The sequence below is a fragment of the Aotus nancymaae genome, unplaced genomic scaffold (assembly GCF_030222135.1).
Source record: "Aotus nancymaae isolate 86718 unplaced genomic scaffold, 86718_ANA_hifiasm-v0.15.2.pri h1tg000058l, whole genome shotgun sequence".
NCBI lineage: Eukaryota > Metazoa > Chordata > Mammalia > Primates > Aotidae > Aotus > Aotus nancymaae.
Window position 1 is genome coordinate 51907541 of NW_026988472.1, and position 22797 is coordinate 51930337.

Genomic DNA, 22797 nt, shown 5'->3' on the forward strand with positions numbered 1-22797 from the left:
TTGATAAATCAAATTCAAGGACTGGTATTTGAAACTTGCTGGACTTGAAAAACTCTAAAGAACCAACCTTTTAATTTTAGGTTTTCAGTTTAAATGACTGTAACTGATGTTTCCTGTATTTTCCTCATAGACATACCTTTATTTTTTCTTTTTTATGTATGTTATGTTTTTTACCCCTTGTTTACAGCAAAGTGGGCTGGGAGAAGACCTGGAATGAGAATCTCTTTTCCGAGAAGAATGTGGCATATTTGGGGCATGTTATTTTCATCACTTTGCCAAATGGACAGGCCGGGTTTGTTTCATTTTTTTGTTAATTTTCAATAAGTTATCATTGAGGTGTATTTTCTGACAATCTGATTTCTTCCCTCAAGCATTGGTCAGGAAAATGAAGAAGAAATGTCTGTCCATTCACTTAATAAACATTCAGCCATGGTGTTGTCACTGAAACAATCATGAATAGCAACAAGAAAAAAGTGTCTATGTCCAAGGAACCTGGAGTTTAAAGAAGACACAGAAACATTCTGACATGAAAGGAGAAGTCCAAAATGCTATGGAGACCAGTAAAGAGGTCTCTAATCCCAACTCCAGGAGAGAAACAAGAAATGAGAAGAAATAGAAACACTCATTAAGCTCCAGTGGAGCATCTTAATTTTAAGGGCATTTTTGGTTGTGCTGAAAATTTTTCAAAAGAGGAGTAACATAATCACATTTCAAAAGATCCCATTAGCGTTTGTTCTCAAAAGATTAGGAAGTGGGATGTTGTGTTTAATTTTATCTGAAGAATTATACACAAATAATTTTAAAAGTCAGATCTCATTTTAAAAAGGCTTATAGCAAAAAAACCTACATTTTCTTATCCCAGCTTTCTCATTTTTGATTTAATTCCTTTTCCACAGGTCATCAAACTTTTTATTGTTTCTTCTGAAATTTAGAGGGATGTATTTGTCCATTGGCTAGTTTAGAGGTAGGCCTTTTGTTATTAACGTTAAAACAGATTTTAAAAAATCTTGAAAATAAACAGAACCCCCACCCCTCCTAAGTCACTGTACCTCATCTTAATACCTGATAATATTTGGTGGCAGTCGTAGCCATTTGGGAGGTGAGAGTGGGTAATAGTTGAAAGAATTTTCTGAAAAACTGAGAGATTTTTCAGAACAACTAGAAAAATGAGTCTTGCTTGAAAAGATGGCTCTCATTTCATTGTAAGAGAGAGAAGAAAAAGATTTGTAGGGTTTCAGATAACATATTGAATTGGGTGCCAGAATAGTTCATAAATGAGGAAGTTATTGGGACATTCAGTAAAAAAGAAACCTGGTGCCACGTGGCTCAAAGGGACAATGTGGGCTGATGTTCTCAGCTTCTTAAGTCCTAGGTGTCTGTACCAACCAGAATGAGAATCCAAAATCAAGAGGAGAGGGAACCGTGTTAGGGGAATGCGTGTCTTGGAGCTGTCCGTGGTGCTGTCTTACCTCCCATGTTTTACCTGCAATGGCAGGCAAGGATGAGTCAATCCTTTTCACTCCTGCCTTTGATGAGCCTGAAGCCCAGATGTGACTCCTTCACATGAACCCACTTACAAGTACTACAAAGTCTAGCATAGGGCTGGCTACTTGCATCTTTGAGTTAATCTGAGTTTCAACATGACTTGGCTAATCCCTGACAGTTGGCCAAGTCAACTGTCAGGGCTGAGTCTCCTGACAGTTGTGCTGGGCTGAATCTGCTGAATACATATCAAAAGTTACACCCAAACCAAACACCTACCCCCATCGTCTGATCTGTGACCTACTACAGCAATACAAGAGTGATAGCTGAATAGAGATGCTGAAAGTATGTGGACTGGCTGCTGGAAAAACCAGAAGGGGGAGATTGGGGCATTAGTCTCAAGTGTCACAAGATTCCATTTTTCTGTTTCCAATTTTTTGCTACACCCTACAGGGGTAAAGGAGAAAGTAAGACCATTTTTCTTCTCTTAAACATTTTATTACACTGGCTATTGGATGGGTTGCAGGAGAGAATTCTTTGGAAGGAAGTCTCTGTTCCGGAGAAGATGTTTGGAAGAAAAACTGCTTTTCTTCCAAGCATTAACCAAGAGGGATCTGAGCTGTTTATCATGAAGTCTTTGGAAGAGTTAGAAAGCTCTTCAGGATTTTTTAAAAGGCCATAGTTGAATCTTTTTCTCTTAGCTATTCCCTTGTATTGTTTGTGTTTATGTTTAAGTCTTTCAGCAGATTGTAAGGACCAAGTCCCCTCCCTCCCTCCCCTCCCTCCCTCCTTTCTTTCTTTCTCTTTTTCTCTCCTTCCTTTCTTTCTTTCCCCTTTATTTTTTCTTTTTCTTTTCCTTCCTTCCTTCCTTCTTTCCTTCCTTCTCTTTCTTCCTTCCTCTTTCTCTTTCTTTGCCTTCTTTCTTTCTTTCTTTTTCTTTCCTATTTCTCTCTTTCCTCTTTCTTTTCTTTTTTTTTTTTTTTTTTTTTTGAGACAGAGTTTCACTCTTGTTACCCAGGCTGGAGTGCAATGGCGCAATCTCGGCTCACCGCAACCTCCGCCTCCTGGGTTCAGGCAATTCTCCTGCCTCAGCCTCCTGAGTAGCTGGGATTACAGGCACGCGCCACCATGCCCAGCTAATTTTTTGTATTAGTAGAGACGGGGTTTCACCATGTTGACCAGGATGGTCTCGATCTCTTGACCTCGTGATCCACCCGCCTCGGCCTCCCAAAGTGCTGGGATTACAGGCGTGAGCCACCGCGCCCAGCTACTCTTTCTCTTTCTTGCTGTCAAGACAGTTTCTCTATCTGTTGCCCAGGCTGGAGTATATTAGTGTGATCATAGCTCACTGCAGCCTTGACCTTCTGGGCTCAAGCGAACCTCTCACCTCAGCCTCCTGTAGTGCTGGGAGCAGAGGCATGTGTCACTATACTCGGCTAATTTTTTATTTTTATTTTTTGTGGAGACTGAGTCTTGCTATGTTGCCCAGGCTGCTCTCGAATTCCTGAGCTCAAGTGATCCTCAGACTTTGGCCTCTCAAAGTGCTGGGATTACACAGGCGTAAGCCATCATGTGCAGCCTTTATGTATTTCTTAAAGCTGAGATCCGTTCTTTAAAAAGCAAGGATACTTCATTTTTGTTTATTGAGCTGTCTTTAAAATTTGAATTTGCTGGGTCTTGGGGTAGGGAAAAACACAGGGTATTGTTTTGTTGATCCTTATCAGAACTTGATGGCAGAACTTGAAACCCTATCATGCTTTTCTATTTCCCATATGTAAGGAAAAGCTAAGGTCTCTCATACGTAAAATATCACATTAAAATAGTTTGAGCAATGTCTCTTCAAACTTTCTTCTTTTTGAAGACATCATTTATAAACTTTATATCCATCCCCTCCTCCACTGCCCAAGGCGTGGAGTAACTACCTGAGAACCCTAGTAACAGGTAAATAGATGTCTTGGGGAAGGTAATTTGCATAACAATGGAAAAGTGCAATTCCACTTGTTTTAAAGAAAAGATTACTGGAACTTTCAAGTCACTTAAGATTTGAAGGGTTTGACAGAATTGTCAAAACTCTTATTTATCATCCTTGCAAGATGAGTTTTGCAGAGTTACCTGTCTGGCATCAATCCCCAGCTCTCTGCAGTGTTTGCTGAGACATCTCATCCTCTTTGTGCTTTTAGTCTGAAGATGGTTGATCAGAGACTGTGCACACCTTTCTCACTGTAATTTACAGCCTTAATACTCACCTGGACTTGCAAATCCTTTTCTTGAGAAGATGCTATGGTGAAATTGCAGCACCAAAAACTGTGCTGTTTTGCTCCTGACTTTGTTCCAATCACATTGAAGCATCTCAGTGTTGATGTCTCATGCTGTGTTAGTCACCATTCTTTCTCACATCCCCTGGCACCTTCTATTTTCTCTTTCCCTCTGAATGACCTCTTTTCCTGGGAGCCAGTTCCTGCTTTCTTTCTATACCTGAGTTGAATGTTATGGCAGCCCCTTTGGGGCCCAACACATATTTGCACTTAAAATGGAGATGGACTCTCTGGGTAGGGCCTCCTCCCTCTCACAAGAATGAGTTGCAAGTGTTAACAGATAAAAATAACAGGCTGAGTACGGTGGCTCACTCCTGTAATCCCAGCACTTTGGGAGGCCAAGGCAGGAGGATCACTTGAACTCAGGAGTTTGAGACCGGCCTGGGCAATATAGTGAGACCCTGTCTCTATTTTTTAAAAAATAAGAAAAAAAAGCAATTAAAAAAAAAGTCCAAACATGGTGACTTACGCCTATAATCCCAGAATTTTAGAAGGCTAAGGGAGGCGGATCAGTTGATGTCAGGAGTTTGAGATGAGCCTGGACAACATGGTAAAACCTCATCTCTGCTATAAATACAAAAATTAGCTGGGCATGGTGGCATTCGCCTGTAGTCTCAGCTACTAGGGAGACTGAGGTATGAGAATCACTTGAACCTGGGAGGTGGAGGTTGCAGTGAGCTGAGATCACGCCACTGCACTCCAGCCTGGGTGACAGAGCGAGACTCTGTCTCAAAATAAATAAATAAATAAATAATGCCCACAGAGAATGACGCTGGTGGGAGAACATACCTGTTTGCCTGTCACTCCACTTCTGTTCACAGGATCAGTTAATCCTCCCAAAATGTGAAAGACACGGAAAGAAATAAGAACTTCATCAGCACAAATGTATCAATGCTATCCGAACCATTTGTAGGTTAAACCTGTATACACTTCTGTTTTTGAAAATCGAAGCCTGACTTTTTGACTATGATTAAGAGCGGCGAGGGGTTCTTAGTGTCACTAGGCTCTGCTTCAGGACAAAGGAATTTCTTCAAGTGCATGACTCTTTTCTCCACGTTAGGCCTGCCTCACTAGCAAGGCATAAATTACATGCAGCCTGTTGCCAAAAAGCAACCGTGTGATGAATAAGGAATGACGAACATTATCTAAAAATCCACTCTCTGTGTGGTTAGTGGAAAGGACCTGGGGCCGTAGTGGGCTGAGCTGAGGACAGCAATGGTAGTTCAATAACTGTCTGAGTTTGCACTCAATATCTAATTCTTGAACTTCACCTGGTAGCTGTCATATTTCATTTTCCTTCTTCTACATACTCGCTGATTGCTCATCCCCTCAGAGGGCAGTAGTTTCTCAGTTCAGTCTGAAGCTAATCTTATCATTGACTTCCAGGACTTACAATAATTCTGAATGGAGACGGTGTTGCCCTTTATGGAGCATTTTGGGAATTCATAGGGCCATTTTTATTATCCTACACTTTTAAAATATAGTAACTTTTTTCATAAGGAATCTGATAATTGCAAAAACTGAGGTAAGACTGTACTTTGTTTTGTTTAGAAATTTTCCAAATGTTGAGCCTTGCTTTGGAAAATCATGTCGGTGATATGCACTCCACTCACCGTATTGGAGGCATCATAGCACATGGTGGAGTTCCCAAATAGGGCTATGTTTGCTGTGATCATTTGTTACAACCTGTTTCATGTCATAGCCCAGGAAGTACCTTTGACATTACGCTTGTAATTAAGTGCAACCCAAGCTCACGTGCAGAAATATCGCGCGTTCTCTCCTTGGACAGTCTGCAATTTGGCTTTGCATGTTATCCCTACTTTATTTGCAATCACTTCCTTTCTTTTTTCTTTTACTACTGTCAACGAAATCTTATTTGTTGGACCTCATCTTAATGTTAGTTGTTATTCTAGTGCCATCTGCATGCTAATTTTTCATGTCCTGCATTTTCTCTTAGGAACATTTTCTGATCTCCTCTTGTTCTCTTGGTTTTTGTTTTTGAGACAGGGTCTCTGTTCTCCAGATTGGAGTGCAGTGGCACCACCACTACTCACTGTAGCCTGGAACTTCTGGGCTCAAGTGATCTTCCCACCTTAGCATCCCAAGTAGCTGGGACAACATGTACATGCCACCAAACGCATGCCTGGCTAATTATTTTTTTATTTTTTGTAGAGATTGGGTCTCGCTGTGTTGCGCAGCCTCTGATCTCCTGTTAAACCCAGGCTTATGCATCCGAAGGAGGTACAGGGATGTGTGTCTCCTGATGTCTTCTTGTGCAATTATGCTTGATCACTTCCATATTGGAATACATGTTTATAAGAACTACCTTCCTTGGTTTTATCCTTTATATCATGGTTAGGATATTATCTCAACTCATCTTCAAATTATGACTGTGTTAGGTTCTGTGATACACGAATTTTATTTCAAGATATAAAGAAGGCATTACATTTGGTTTATTTTAAAAAGGCATAAAGGGCTTGCTGCTGTGGCTCACGCCTGTAATCCCAACACTTTGGGAGGCTGAGGCAGGAGAATTGCTTGAGTTCAGGAGTTCGAGACCAGCCTGAGCAACAAAGGGAGACCCTATCGCTACAAAAAAATATCAATAAGTTAGTCACGTGTGATGGTGCATACCTGTAATCCCAGCTACTGGGGATACTAAGATGGGTGGATCCCTTGAGCATAGGAGTTTGAGGCTGTAGTGAGCTATGATTGCACCACTGCACTCCAGTGTGGGTGCTAGAGAAAGATTCCATATCTCAAAATTTTTAAAAAGTGTATTGATTGTGATCATGTTTATAATGCCTGGGATATATGAATGAAAGAAGTGTGAGGTAATGCCACTATGGTCTCTCTTCTGCACTAAGAAGGGACATTTTTCTGTAGTAACTTGAAGACATGCCAAAGGCCTGGCTAACCAAAAATAAATAAATAAAATAATTCAACTTGGGAGTAGGGAAGGAACAGCTGGCTAGCATATTGATTTGGCTTGGCCACATGCTATGGGATAACATGCAAATCTGATGCCTTCAATTCTCTTCACGTCCTTATCCCCAAACACATGTGTCCAGCCAGCGAGCAGATTTTCTACTCAACATACAAGGACTTGTTCTCATGCCACTGCCTGTGGGAAGGTTAGTTCTTTTCGGTGATTTGCTTCCTGGTATATCCCTGCGAGGCAACCGTTTTTTCTTTAAGGATAGGGACTATTTCTTGTTCATCTTTTTGTCCTTGGTCTTGAGTACTGAAAAATATAAGGCACTTCAAACATGTTGTGGGCTCACTACTTAAATCTTGTGTTTATCCCAAGGGTAGGTAAGGTTACATCTATATTTTAAGATCTTTCTTTCACTGTGTGCAGATAACTTCACTAATTTTGATAAGCCAGGCAAATGACTGTCATACTTAACTAAAATAATGAATGTAAACCTGCTTGAGAGCTACTATAGTCATGATCATTCTGCCTTATTCTGACCATGGTAATTCAAGGAGAAGGGTAATGGGAAGGGAATTCTGTCAAGCAAAGGGTGGCTTTATCTTTCCTATCCAGGCATCAAAATCAGACCATAAATGTGATACAGCTTTATGCATATAAAGGGTCATTTCCTGGAGGCACACATTATAACCACAGAATAAAATTTACATTCCTGCAGGCTCTAATTTCATATTTATGAAATTTTTATAGGTTTTCTAATAGAGATGAAGCCTAAAGTTTTGCCAAGGTATGAAAAATACTTTATAGTGAATGGATGGGTACGTGGATATTCTTAAGACATGAGAGCAAAAATACAAGTTGTTGAAATGTTTTCCAAGGAAAGACTGAAGTATTCTGGACATGAATCATACACTGTGCACACCACTAGGAACTTAGATATGTATCACCCTGTGTAATGTTCATCATCTTTTTTGTTTTTTTAATATGTGGGAGCCAGACATGGGGTCATGCTATTAATAAACAATGGATATGTTGGAAGCTAGGTTTGCCTGACTTTAAAATCATTTCCTCTGCTAGGTTCTGCTCCTTATTTAGATGCTGCCCTTCTTTTGTCTTTAGATATTTTTTTCAGACTTCCTTTTCCTAAATGGAGCTGGTACCCTCATTTTGGCTATTCGCTCCATGAACATATTTTCTACAGTCAAATTTAGCCACTTTCACTTGTCTATCCTCGTTAACAAATGCTTCCCGGCATCTATAATACAGATGCATATATTTCCATCTATCTGCATATGGCAAATGGAGATTTCAGCCAACTGGATTATCATTCTGAATATCTGTCCTCATACATAGAGATGAGGGCAAACGTAGAGCACAGTCTAGTGACAGCCAGCCTTGGGAGACACCTTTGATCTTTAGGCTGGCAGCTGGCCTTCCTTCAGTATGGGGCTGGCTTGCTTCAACTGTCCTGAAATGAGACATCATGTGCTGTCTTCATCACCACCCTCTGATGGCAAGCCAGGTCCTTACACACCATGCCTTCTCTACCAATATCACACACACCAATAACTCACTCATGTCCAAACATCTGTTTCCATTGCAACACGTGGAGAGGCAGGGACACAGTTATTCTTGCAAATGCAAGTAGAGAAACTCTGCAACAGACCACTAATGGTACAAGGGGGGAAGCTAAATTTCGACTCACAAATAATGCAGTCAGCAATTTAATTTAGGTCGGTACTTTGGTTATTAGGGAAAAAGAGTAAAATGTTGGCAGTAGTTCTGTTATGCTGCGGCTATCTAATGCCTGAGAAAGGAATTACAAAGAGCCAATACAGGGTAAGACAAGTGCGCACATCCCTAGATATCAGATTACTCCACCTGTGCACTGTTAAACGTTTATGGAGTGACCTCCATGAGCAATGACAAGGGCAGCAAAAGGAATGAAAGCAACCCAAAAGCAAACAAACAGTCAAAAAATAACAACCTTCTTTAACAGCTCTTAAGTGAACACATTTTGTAAACATGGCTGTATAAAGGTTCTCTAGATTGATGGAGGAGAAAAATACAAATGCCCAATAGGCAACCTTTCGGAGGGCTAATTTCCTGCTCTTGTTCCTCCACCTGTCCAGTAAGTAGTAGAGTTTCCTCCACCTGCCTCTGTGTTTCCTGGTTGCATTCTGTGGCCTTCATATCCTCTGGATGCTAACGGAATTCTATATTCCTATCTCTTTGGGGAATTCCAGATTTCTACATTTTACTGCCTAACTAACACAGCTACTTTGATGCCTTAGGGGACTCTCAGTCTTAACCATTGCCAACCATATTTCCTGGGCTTCTCTCCTCTCACGATGCATTGCTCCAACAAGAGCCCTCTGCATGTTCTCTCTGAGGAAATACAGGGTCATGGATACAGCACTCATGCTACCTGGAAGTCAGTCTTCATATCTTTTTCTCTCTAACTGCTCCCCTTCCAACCTAAAACCCATCATAAAATCTCACCTAGGCCATGCGTGGTGGCTCACACCTGTAATTGAGCACTTTGAAAGGCTGAGGCAGGCAGATTGCTTGAGCTCAGGAGTTGAAGACCAGCTCTGTCTTCACAAAAAAATAAAAAAATAAAATTAGCTAGATGTGATGGTGAGTACCTGGAGTTCCAGCTACTTGGGAGGCTCGGGTGGGAGGATCAATTGATCCAGGGAGTTCAAGACTACAGTGTCCCATGATAATGCCACTGCACTCCAGCCTAGGTGACAGATAAGACACTCTCAATAAATAAATTAATAAATAAAAATAATAAATTTCACCGAGTGTACCTTCAAAAGAACCCCCAGTTTTGGATTCAAGATGTTGCCGGAGAATGCTTAGGAAAGGTTAAAAAAAAATATTCAGATAGTCACCAAATAAATGGCACAATGTCAATGGTAAGTGCATGAGTAACAAGTACCCAGTAGTGTTGAAAAAGCAAATCACACCTTTGGGAAGAGATGGTCACACTTGCCAGAGGGTTAGTAGACATCTCTCTGTCCTATCTCTGTCCATTCCCACTGCTTCGGCTGTAATGCAAAGCGCCAATTTCTCTCACCATTTTTACTACAGAAACCTTCATATTGGGGCTTTCTGTTTCTATTCTTTCCCCTTCACAATCTGCGTGTTAATTGGCTTCCAAATGATCATTTAAATGTGTCTCTCCGTCATGAAATTATTCTGCTCAAACATCACCCTTGGTCCACCATGGCACTTGAAACGGAATACAAAATTCACAACATGATTTATCTTGCTGTGCAAAACTCCTCTCCTAGGCTGGGCACAGTGGCTCATGCCTGTAATTCCAGTACTTTGGGAGGCCAAGGTGGGAGGATTGCTTGAGCTCAGGAGTTTGAGACCAGCTTGGGCAACATAGCAAGACCCCATCTCTACAAAAAATAAAAAAAATTAGCTAGATGTGGTGGTGCACACCTGTGGTCCCAGCAATTGGGGAGGCTGAGATGGGAGGATTACTTGAGCCTGGGAGGTTGAGGCTGCAGTGAGCCATGATCATGCCACTCCAGCCTGAATGACAGAATAAGACTCTGTCACCAAAAGAAATAAAACCCTTTGGTTTTGGCTCCCAGTGTCCTTTCCATCTTCATCTTATGCCCTTCCCCTCTGTGTACTCTGGGACTCAGGCACTCTGATACTTTTTCATCCTATGTGGGTCTCTCTGCCCTTAGGACCCTCATGCAGACTGTCCTCTGGCTGTACCTAACTCCACACCTCTTCTTCTTCAGGAACTTCTACTTACCCTTCAATAATCTAGTACCATTTCCTCGAGGAGCTCTTTGTATTTTTTATTTTTACTTTTTTAAGAGACAGGGTCTTGCTCTATCACTCAGGCTGGAGTGCGGTGGCATAATCACAGCTCACTGTAGCCTCCACCTCCCAGGCTCAAACCATCCTCCTGCCTCAGCCTCCAGAGTAGCTGGGACTACAGGTGCATGCCACCATACCTAGCTAATTTTTTTGGTATTTTTTGTAGAGATGAGGTCTTACCATGTTGCTCAGGCTGGTCTGGAACTCCTGGCCCCAAGCAATCCTCCTGCCTCAACCTCCCAAAGTCCTGGGATTACAGGCATGAGCCCCCGTGCCCAGCCTTCCTCAGAAAGGTCTTTTTCACCAGCCATGAGACCCCTCTCAATTTCTCCCCATAGTATCATATACTGAGGTCCACAGACCTTATACTAATTTGCCATGTATAAAACCCTCTGCAATTCATTATTTTGATGCCCTTCTCCTCCCTGGACTGTGAGGACAGAAACAAAATTGGTTCAGTTTGGCTTTGTCTACTCAGCCCCTAACAGTACTGCATGCACAGGAAATGACAGTTCATGTGGTTCTTAAATACAGATGGTTTTGCCCTCAGGGAATATTTGGCAACTCCTGGAGAAGTTGGTTATCACACTTGGGTGGGTACTGACGGTACCACCTGAACAGAGGCCAGCAATGTTCTAAACATCCTACACTGCACATCCCCCACGCCCCAAAAAGAATGACCTCACACAAACAAAGAATTACCTGGTCCCAAGTGTGCGTAGTGCCAAGATTGAGAAATCCTGAGTCAAATAAGTGAAGGAGGCTGTGCCTGGGAGAGATCAACAGAGGCCAAGCATCCTTTAAAGAAGAGGATCTCTCTGGGAATCAAGGACGAAGCATAGCCTGCACAGACTCCACATCTTTGAGCATTCTGCAGATTAAGACACTCAAAAGACAATCCCCTCTACACATCACTATAAAGAATACAGAATCAAGATCTTGAGGATCTCCAGCACTTTTTGTTAAACTGTCAGTGAGATTCTTCCCTTTCCAAAGCACATTTTTTCCCCTACCATTCAATATGCGCTATATATTTGAAGAGGCAGAAAGGATGATTGATACTCCATAGGTAAGGAAATTCAGCTTTTGTGAAGGTAAGTATCTTTTTGAAGACCTCAAAGCAAAACACAGAGTAGAACTCTGTCTACGAGTTTCAGGTTTGTGCTCCCTTTACTAGAAGCTGCCAAAGTCCTTCCAGCTGTGAGAGGCCGTCAACAATAGTGGAAACAGGAATCAAAAGAGTTATGGTTCTGCAGGAAGCATCAGATGACCAGGATTCTTCCTTTAATTTCCAGCAAGGGTGTAGATACGTGCATGTGCCTGGTGCCTGCATGTGTGCATTTTCCTGCTCACAGAATTCCTTTTCTCAGATATGCCATTAATTTTGGAGCTTTTGAGATCCCATCATCTCAAACAATACCATCCTTTTCTAAATGTCTATACCACATGTACTGCATATAACATCAAAACAATCAATGAAAAAATATGAACTTTAATGTTGAACTAATGGAAACATTCCACCCCACCCCGAATTAAATTACCATATGTTGGCCTAGGAATAAAATTCTTGCAACTATAATTAAAATAGCATAAAAGAAAAGGCATTGATATTCCTTACCTTGAAGCTATCCCTGTACAAAGTGACATGAGGGATTGTGCAATTATCTGGAGAATTGATCAATGCAGACTGTTAATCCATAAGTCTCACACACCCCGGCCCATTTTTCTTATCTTTCAGTGTTGTAAATTCTTCAGTGGTATAAAATAGGATTGTGCCATTTTCTTCACTACTGAAGAAATGTGTCAAACTCCGATATATATAAGTCATTTATCAAAATTTTGGGAATTACCACATTCATAAGAGTCAAATTTGAGATAAGGTTGAATCCCTGCAAGGCAGTCTTTTTTTTTTTATTGCATTTTAGGTTTTGGGGTACATGTGAAGAACATGCAAGATTGTTGCATAGGTGCATACATGGCAGTGTGATTTGCTGCCTTCCTCCCCTTCACCTATATGTGGCATTTCTCCCCATGCTATCTCTCCCCAACTCCCCACCCCCCGCCGTCCCTCCCATTTCCCCCCAACAGACCCCAGTGTATAGTGCTCCCCTCCCTGTGTCCATGTGTTCTCATTGTTCAACACCCGCCTATGAGTGAGAACATGTGGTGTTTGATTTTGTGTTCTTGTGTCAGTTTGCTGAGAATGATGGTTTCCAGGTTCATCCATGTCCCTACAAAGGACGCGAACTCATCCTTTTTGATGGCTGCATAATATTCCATGGTGTATATGTGCCACATTTTCCCTGTCTAATCTATCATCGATGGGCATTTGGATTGGTTCCAGGTCTTTGCTATTGTACAGTGCTGCAGGGAACATTCGTGTGCATGTGTCCTTATAGTAGAACAATTTATAAACCTTTGGATATATACCCAGTCATGGGATTGCTGGGTCAAATGGAATTTCTATTTCTAGGTCCTTGAGGAATCGCCACACTGTCTTCCACAATGGTTGAACTAATTTACACTCCCACCAACAGTGTAAAAGTGTTCCTATTTCTCCACATCCTCTCCAGCATCTGTTGTCTCCAGCTTTTTTAATGATCGCCATTCTAACTGGCGTGAGATGGTATCTCAATGTAGTTTTGATTTGCATTTCTTTAATGACCAGTGATGATGAGCATTTTTTCATGTTTGTTGGCGTCATGTATGTCTTCTTTTGTAAAGTATCTGTTCATATCCATCGCCCACTTTTGAATGGGCTTGTTTGTTTTTTTCTTGTAAATCTGTTTTAGTTCTTTGTAAATTCTGGATATCAGCCCTTTGTCAGATGGGTAAGCTGAAAAAATTTTTTCCCATTCTGTTGGTTGCCGATTCACTCTAATGACTGTTTCTTTTGCCGTGCAGAAGCTGTGGAGTTTGATTAAAAGAAATAAAGAAAACGAGGAAGTCAAATTGTCTCTATTTGCAGACGACATGATTGTATATCTAGAAGATCCCATCGTCTCAGCCCAAAATCTCCTGAAACTGATAAGCAACTTCAGCAAAGTCTCAGGATACAAAATCAATGTGCAAAAATCACAAGCATTCCTATACATCAATAACAGACTTAAAGAGAGCCAAATCAAGAACGAACTGCCATTCACAATTTTTTTTTTAAGACACTTTTTCCCTCCTGCAGTCACTAAGCTATCTTTCTTTTCATGCTAAAACTAGCTTACATGCAAAGGGCATGTTTTAGAAGTGGTGATGGGTTTGGAAACATGATGTATTTATTGGCTAAATGCTGAAAAATGTATTTCATCTCAGTTTTGTCTTAGTCCGTATTTTCCACTTGTTTTCTTTAAGGATTTCTTAAGCACTTCCAATGCAATTGGATGTAAATATCTCATCCACCTGTCTCCTCTTCCAATGTAGCTTTCTTCATTGGTTGTCTGATTATCATTGCTGTGTAATACTTATGGGTTACAAAGGTAGATTTTGATTGGCATCAAGAACGTTGAATGGGTTTCCATCAGCTGAAGGACAAAATGCAAGAGTTTCGTTGTGGCCTCTGATGCTGTCATGGCTCCTGCCTGGGGCTCTCCAGCTCTACTTACTTTTATTTTTTTTTATTTTTGAGACAAAAAGTCTTGGTCTTTTTGTCTCAAAAATAAAAGATTTTGCCCAGGCTGGAGTGCAGTGGCAAAATCTCTGCTCACTGCAACCTCCTCCTCCTGGGTTCAAGCGATTCTCCCACCTCAGCCTCTCAGTTAGCTGGGATTACAGGTGTCTGCCACCAGACCTAGCTAATTTTTCATATCTTTAGTAGAGACTGGGATTTACCATGTGGCCCACGCTCGTCTCCAACTCCTGACCTCAGGTGATCCACCCACCTTGGCCTCCCAGAGTGCTGGGATTACAAGTGTGAGCCACCGCACCTGGCCCTCCAGTTCTAGTTATGTTACTATTTTCCCACACACTTTACCCCTTATCTATTGTAGCTCCTAGAACCTACTTTCATTGACTCTACTATGGATGCTAGCAGCTTAGAGGCTAGAGCCAAATTACATGTGCCACACCACTTACACAGTCTGGACCAATTTTCTTAGATGTTCTGTAGCTCAGTTTTCCTCTCTGTAAAATGGGAATGATCATTTCTCCCATTGGCCAGCATTACGATGCTTATGGTACAGAGGAGGAAGTTAAGACACAATGAGGTTCACAGGTCTGATCTCGGGTTGGGGTTAATTCCTCTTTTCTTCTTCATGGTCTTAGGAGGGTACGGCTATTTGCCCATCCTCTTCGGGCCTCAGTTTTCCTCCTGTAAAATGGGAATAGGATAATTTACCTTCTTCGTAAGATTGCTGTAGGCTCAAGTCAGATAGTGGAAGTAACGGAGCCTTGTGAAATGAAAACTATGAAGCACAGGCTAACTCTTGTTACAGAAATAAACGTTACTATTGGAGTAAATATACACCCATGAGAACCATCCTGGTGGGAGAAGTCATTTCTGGTCTTTTGCTCATCATAAGAGCTCAGGAAAAGGTAAAAAAGATACTGCATTAGTAACACTCAGTGTTGCCTTCGCTCACCCTAAAACTTCCCATTTACTCTTGTATTTGTTTCCTTTTATGTCATGCTCAGCCAACACATCTTTGCTCCTCGCTCTCTGTGAAGCCAAATTCACCACCGGAGGCACACGCTGGCACCTACTAACAGGGCTTACCTTAGCTAGGAGTGCACAGAAAAGGGCCTTTGCATATTCAAAATTAATTACAAAGAGATGAATGTTAACCAGCAATGGGGAATTATTACAACTGGGGTTTCTTCTTTTTAGAAAAGAATCCCATTGGCAAGATTCAGGCAGCCACAGGAATAGAAGCTAGACCTTAAAAAGAAAACCACCTATTGTAATGCACTTAGGCACAAGGAAGGTGTGTATGTAGGGTGGCTGGGGAGTGGCGAGACTGACCTCTGACTGGTTATATTTTGTTTTGAAAATAAAAGCAATCTAAATGAACAATGACACGTTCCACCCCACTAGCGTTGGCCTTTTCTCCCCTCACCTCTTCCACTTTTTCTGAACACTACTCCTTTGCTCAGCCAGCAGTCATTGGTTCTGTAAGCGACAGAGCAACACTATGTTTCATGCAGTTTAGGAGGATATTTCTTTGCATTGCTTTCTATACAGAAATGTCAGCTGTGACGACTTACCCATCTTCCAGGAGAAACTGGGGTCTGCCACATAACACAGGGGTGTGGATTTTTAAACCCTTGGCACAGGCTGTATTTGGCCCCAAAGTTACTGGATGGAGGGCTCTTTGCAGCCAACCAGAAGGAAACAAAATTGTGTGGGCTTTTAATATCCTTTTCTGTTTCTTTTTAAGTAGCTGCAGAGCAATATTACATTAAATTAGTCTCTGTGTACTTAATTCTCCTGGGGCTTCATCAAACAAGGCTTGCTTCCCTGGGATCGAACAGCAAATCTTTGTGGGCTCTGTCAGCAGACTGAGTCCTCCATCCATCAGGCTCAAAGCTGGAAGGCACCAGTGGCATTTGAGGTGGTGGCAGGGAGCATTATTTCCCCCTCTGGCCGTTCTTGCAGTCAGAGAAGATGAAGAGAAAGAGAGGGAGACAGGCTATTTGTATTCAGCCGGTGGACTCAGCGGGCAAGTCGGGAGCAAATTGCGATTTTAGGCAAGTCTAGGTTGTTAACAAGAATAGAACCCTCTTTCTTACTCAGAAGCCCAAGAAATTGACCACTAGAATGGCTTGAGTTGTGAATATCGATCAGTGACAGTGAGAGGAGATGTTTGCCATCACTCATGCTTGGAGGCCTAATTAACAGAGGCCTGCTTGTTGAATTAGATAAAATTTAGTGTTCACTGAAATTAATGCGATGTTGTCCAAGGGTCCTTCACCTAACAGTGGAAAATCAAGTTTAAGTGGTTGGAAATGGGAGTGCTGGTGAGAACTGAAACATTGCAGAGAACAAAATACGCGGATTTTAAAAGAGTTTGCAGGGGCCAATCAGAGGAACAAACACTTTGGATTTCTACCTAGAGCCAGTAGCCCCTTTTTAAGTGTAATAACTAATTGCCATCCTAAAGAACTAATATTAAGAACTGTTGGTGGTGGGTGTCATTTTCTTTCATTTTTCTTATCTAATGAGAATGGAGAGTTTTCTTCTGTTAGATAAGCATAGCAGGGGATACAGATTTATGACAATTTGGTCGCATGAAGGAGATAACAATATTAGAATTTGAAATTCATTATTTAATATTTTGAAAGGCAGGACTGGGGAGGACTATTTCAAAGTCTCAGTGTGAACTAGAATCTGAAAGAGGAAAATGTAATCCATTATCTGGTGATTTTAATTGCCAAACCAGTTTTTGGATCTGTGATGTGTGTAAAATACAATGCTTTCTGTTGTATTCTAATTTATCACTGATGCAACATGTTAGTTAAGTAGCTCACGTCTGTTAGGGTTTTGGAGACTTCAACAAAGAAAACCTTGTCTTCCTTGATAGTACTCTCTAAAATAGATACTAATTTCATCTTTCTTGGGAAACTAACTAGAAGGAAAAAGAGTTTTATACTGGGTTGGTTACCAAAGTCATAGTAACAGGATGATCTAAATGCAATTTGTGGATCACAGTGTTAAAGCCCAATTTTTTTTTTTTTAAATAAGAATTTTACTCTTGTTGCCAAGACTGGAGTGCAATGGCACGATCTTGGCTAACTGCGACCTCCGCCTCCCAGGTTCAAGCGATTCTCCTGCCTCAGCCTTTTGGTAGCTGGGATTACAGGCATGTGCCCCCATGCCTGGCTAATTTTGCATTTTTAGCAGCGACGGGGTTTCTCCATGTTGATCAGGCTGGTCTTGAAGTCCTGACCTCAGGTGATCCGCCTGCCTCAGCTTTTGAACTTTGATAGAGTAGTGATAAGATTTTGCTTTTTACCAACGTATATTCAACTTTTATTTGTCTCTTCCTATTAAGTTTTTTTAAAAAAATAGTCTTCCTCTGCTTTTCCCAGGCCTGGATCGATAGCTAAAAATGCTGTTTATCTTTCATTTTGGTGATATGTTTGAATATATAGGAATAAAGAATTTTTTAAAGCCCTCCAAATTGTGCTTTAAATATTGAGATTTAATCTTAAAATACCTTTATGTATTTATTTTGCAAGCTTAGCCAAGAGTATTTTAAATTCTTTCTAAAATACTTTAGTTTTTCAGTGAAAAACAGACTTCCAGCTAACAACTACATAAATGAGTCATGAGTCCACACTTCCTCTAAATCCTTCAGGTAAATAAGAATCAAATGCCATAGTAAAGAAGAAATTCTACTACATCACTGTGAACTTAAGAACTCGTTTTAAAGGATGAAGGTTAAAGTTTAGCAATTAACCACATATCATATCTCATCTGTTTTGCATCTTATTTTGGTCACATAAAGAGATCACTTGGGCTAAGCATGGTGGCTCATGCCGCCTGTAATCCCAAAGCTTTGGGGGAATGAGGTTGGAGGATTACTTTAGACCAGAAGTTCCAGGCCACCCTGGGCAACATAACAAGACCTTGTCTCTCTACAAAAAAAAAAAGAAAGAAAGAAAAAATTAGCTGGTCATGGTGGTGTGAACCTACAGTTCCAGCTACTGGGGAGGCTGAAGTGGGAGGATTGCTTGAGCCCAGGAGTTTTATGCTACAGTGAGCTATGGTCATACTATTACATTCCAGCCTGGGCAACAGAGTGAGACCCTGTCTTTAAGGAAAAAAAAAAAAAAAAAAAAAAGATCACTCTAAGTGATGATTAGAGTCAGATGATTCTTTTGAATGCTTGCATGATATTTGATTGAAAGGATATACCATAATTTACTTAACAATTATTCTACTGGTAGACACAAGTTATTTCTAATTTTTTCTGCTTTATTATAAAGAGTTACATATCAGATATTCTTATACTCCATGAAACAGAACCAAATTGTTTTAATTAGAATAGGTTTAAAATATACTTTAATATCTGTGGGGCATCATTTTCCCCCTTAATTACCTTTCTTTTACCTTTTTTTTCCAAATGTGAACATGGACATCTGAGAATGATGAAAAAATAAAAATATTTTATACTGCAGTACTTTCATTTGGAAGAGAGTATGCATTGTAACATGATATGGTTTGGCTGTGTCCCCACCCAAATCTCGCCTTGAATTGTAATAATCTCCATGTGTCAAGGGTGGGGCCAGGTGGAGATGACTGAATCATGAGGTAGTTTCCCCCATACTCTTCTCATAGTAGTGAATAAATCTCATGAGATCTGATGGTTTTACAAACAAGAGTTTCCCTGCACAAGCTCTGTTGCCTGCCACCATGTAAGATGTGCCTTTGCTTCTCCTTTGCTTTCCGCCATGATTGTGATGCCTCCCTAGCCATGTGGAACTGTGAGTCTATTAAACCTCTTTCTTTTATAAATTACCCAGTCTTGGGTATGTGTTTACTAGCTATTAACAGTGTGAGAAGAGACTAGCACATAACACATTGGCTATAATATTTGGAAGAATGGGATTGTGCCAACTGTTGAGTTTCTTATATATAATTATTAATGTAGTTTAATTAAGTTATTAAAGTAGTCAAATCAACATTGTTGATACAAATTTCATTGATGTCAATGTCAAATGATGTTGAAATTTTTCACCTCAGCTATCATCATCATAATTTAATCTTGTTCCCAATATAAAAGATGACATTCGGGATTGTACTGGTTATCTAATGCTGTGGAACAGAAAAACCCAAAATGTAATGGCTTACAACAACACACATTTCTTTTCTCACTTTGTCTATGACTTAGTAATCCTGGAGTGGCTGAGCTTAGTATTTATGGCTCAGGCGTCTCATGAGATTTCAGTGAAGATGTCATCTGGAGCTGATGTCAAAGGCTTGACTGGGGCAGGAGGAACCGCTTGTAAGATGGATCATTTATATAGCTATTATCTGGAGGTCTCAGTTTTTCACTGTCTATTGAAAGAAGACCTCAGTTCCTCACCATGGAGCCTTCTCCATAGAGCTGCTTGAGTGTCCTTACAAGATGGCTGCTAGCTTTCTTCAGGATAAATGACCCAAGAGAGAGCAAGACAGAAACCATACTCTCTTTTATGACCTAGTTGCAGGAGTCATGTATCATTATTATGCAAACAATAATATTTTATTGATCCAATAAACCAACCCTGATACAATGTAGGCAAGGACTATATGAGGATATACATTGCAAAGGTCAGGGACTATTGGGGGCATTTTAGAGCCAGATACTATAATGATTAAGGACTGATACTCTCAGTTTTCACTTTGGAGCCAAAAACAGATCATTTTTATTAGAATTTTCAATTCCATGTGGCCTAATGATTTTCTTCCATAATTTGACACCATTGCCAATATGAGCAATTCAGTGCCCTACAGTGATCATAGTTACACATGTACCATAACAGCAGCCTCTTAATTTATCAGTTTCCTTTTTTCCCAACATAGTTCTTTTTTTTTTTTTCTTCTTTTTTTGAGACAGAGTTTCACTCTTGTAACCCAGTCTGGAGTGCAATGGCGCGATCTCGGCTCACCACAATCTCAGCTCACCACAACCTCCGCCTCCTGGGTTCAAGCAATTCTCATGCCTTAGCCTCCCAAGTAGCTGGGACTACGGGCATGAGCCACCATGCCCAGCTAATTTTTGTATTTTTAGTAGAGACGGGGTTTCACCTTGTTTACCAGGATGGTCTCGATCTCTTGACCTGTGATCCACCTGTCTCTGCCTCCCAAAGTGCTCAACATAGTTCTTTTTTAAATTTAACAATTTGTTTTTTCTCCTCTATTGTTAATTCTTCACTTAGGTTGAAAATTATTTCTTTAAACCAAATAGAGCTCAAACTGTTTCTGTCAGACACATCACAAATTATACCATCTGGCATGTACTCAGCAGAGGCTACAGTGATGAACATTTCCAGAAATCTAGTTAAATACTTTTTATTTTCTGGTCCCATTTCATCCATTTATAAGTGCTCTATTTTGTTCTTAAAACTCAGATGAGGTAAATAATGTTAAAAACTGATCAAGTGATGTGGTTTCTTGTCCTGTTTTTTATTAACATACATGTCTCTCTCTTAGCCTTCTCTCTCTGTGTCGTCACTCTTTCTCTGTTTTTCTTTCTCTTTTTCTCTCTTATTCTATTTTAGATCACAAACATATACAAATATACATACACATAAGTATATAATCTAGAAAGAATTGGACTATCCAGTGATTCTAGCAGATATAAACTAAAAAATATAATTTGTTTCAAAGTGAATTATTTACCAAATTCTATATGCCATCAGTAGGCATGTTGAGATAATAGCTTTGTGGAAGTATTCAATGGAGGAAACACTTTAGGATGTTTGTGCTTTACCCTACTGGCCAGGAAACTTTGATCTTTCCTTTTATGCATGCTTCCTCAGCCATAATTTGATTTCCTTTAAGTAATAACTTCAGCTACAAATAATCAGTCATAATAAAGGGGCTTGCCGACAAACACTTGCTCATAAAGACTTGGACTCACCTGCACAGAGCCCAATTAAAGCAAACTATTATCAGTTTCCATCCTTTGTGCATCTCTAGTGATATACAAGGTGTCACATTTGATAGGCATAGTCCATCATGGCTGTCCACTTGGGGCCTTCTTACGGTCCAGAAAGCAGGCACTAGTGCAGTGAATAAGACATTGGTTTGGGGTTGCTAATGGTTTTGAATCACTGCACTTCACTTCTTTTCAAGGAGGTTACGGTTGCAGTTAATTTCACAATTCAGATGGCCAGGATGACTCACAATGGAAAGCTGCTAAATTGTCCCGCGGATCAATTTTCTTTTGGGATTGCGTTGGAAAGCTCTAAACTTGCAGTGAAATCTGCTGATGTGCAAAGTTACAGGCCTAATTTCAAGGAAGGAGACTCACCCATGAGGAGTTTCTCGCTCCATTCTCTAGGAGGACTGATAATCATTATATCACAGCTTTTGACATGGTATATACTCGATTGGTTATACCTCTAAGTCATTTGCTTATTTATTCAAGGAGTCCAATAGAGAAAATATAAGGAAGCAGTTTTTCCTGTATCTCTTGCGTTTCTGCCTGTATTGCAACCAGAGACTCTGACAGCCTGTATTGTGGACATCCTTTTCAAACATGTGTGTTTAGGCAAAAGCCTTGGAAAATAGAGATGGTTTCTTCCTGTAAGCCAAATGGTAGGTTTCCTTATTCACCATTTTAATAAATATCTCCCCGTAGAGGAGAGGTCATGTAGGCTTACTGGTCATAAGTATTGAGATCAGGTTCCTAAGCACAGAGTTCATCTCCTGTAATGCAGTCCACTATAGGCAAGCATTATGCATCCCTTTACACAGCCCCCAGGATAATGTTGGGGACTGCAGTTCAGGAAACCAGCACAAACACGGCTACTGTGTCTACTGCTATTACTGTGTATAGAAACCGTCCTTTGCCTCTGACCCAGAGGATTTCTATCTTCTGCCACCATCAATGAAGCTCTAGCAGGCTGACTTGTTAGCCTAAAACTAGTTTCAGACCCTTCACGGTACTTTACAAAGGATCCCAACTAAAAAGCAAAGTGAAATACAGTTGCAGTCATGAGCCACATCACAATATTGTGTCAGTGACAGACCACATATATGATGCAGGTTCCCTAAGATTATAATGGAACTGAAAATTTCCTGTTGCTTTGTCACAATCCCAACCCTTTGTAGGCCTAGACAAAGTTGTGTGTTTGTGTTTTAATTTAAAAAAAAAAAAAGTTTAAAAAGTAAAAAAAAATCAACGATAGAAAAAGCTTCACTGGTGGCGGGAGAGAGATGGGAGTAGGAAGGATAATAGTAGGAAATCAGAAGGAGGGAAAGTGCATACACAGTGGGGTCCCATTACATCAAATGATATATTTAAGGTCCAGCCAATTTCAAGTCTTTTTTAAAAAAAAAAAAGTTTAAAAAGTAAAGAAAAAAAGACAGAAAAAGCTTAAAGAATAAAGATATAAAAAAGTATTTTCGGCTGGGCGTGGTGGCTCATGTCTGTAATCCCAGCACTTCGGGAGGCCGAGGCTGGTGAATTACCTGAGGTCGGGAGTTTAAGAGCAGTCTGGCCAACATAGCAAAACCCCAAGGTAAAAGCCTTGGAAGATAGAGACGGTGTCTTCCTTTAAGCCAATAGATTT

The 22797-nt window shown here is 40.6% G+C and overlaps 1 protein-coding gene across 1 annotated transcript in view; it reads left to right on the plus strand.

The window, feature by feature from the left end:
* Nucleotides 1-13890, plus strand: part of PUDP (pseudouridine 5'-phosphatase) — a 343821-nt gene extending 329931 nt beyond the window's left edge. The window contains exon 6 of the mRNA XM_064364540.1: nucleotides 13489-13890. Coding sequence (XP_064220610.1) covers nucleotides 13489-13508 — 20 coding nt within the window. The 3' untranslated portion in view covers nucleotides 13509-13890. The remainder of the gene's footprint in view (nucleotides 1-13488) is intronic.
* Nucleotides 13891-22797: the final 8907 nt, after the last annotated feature.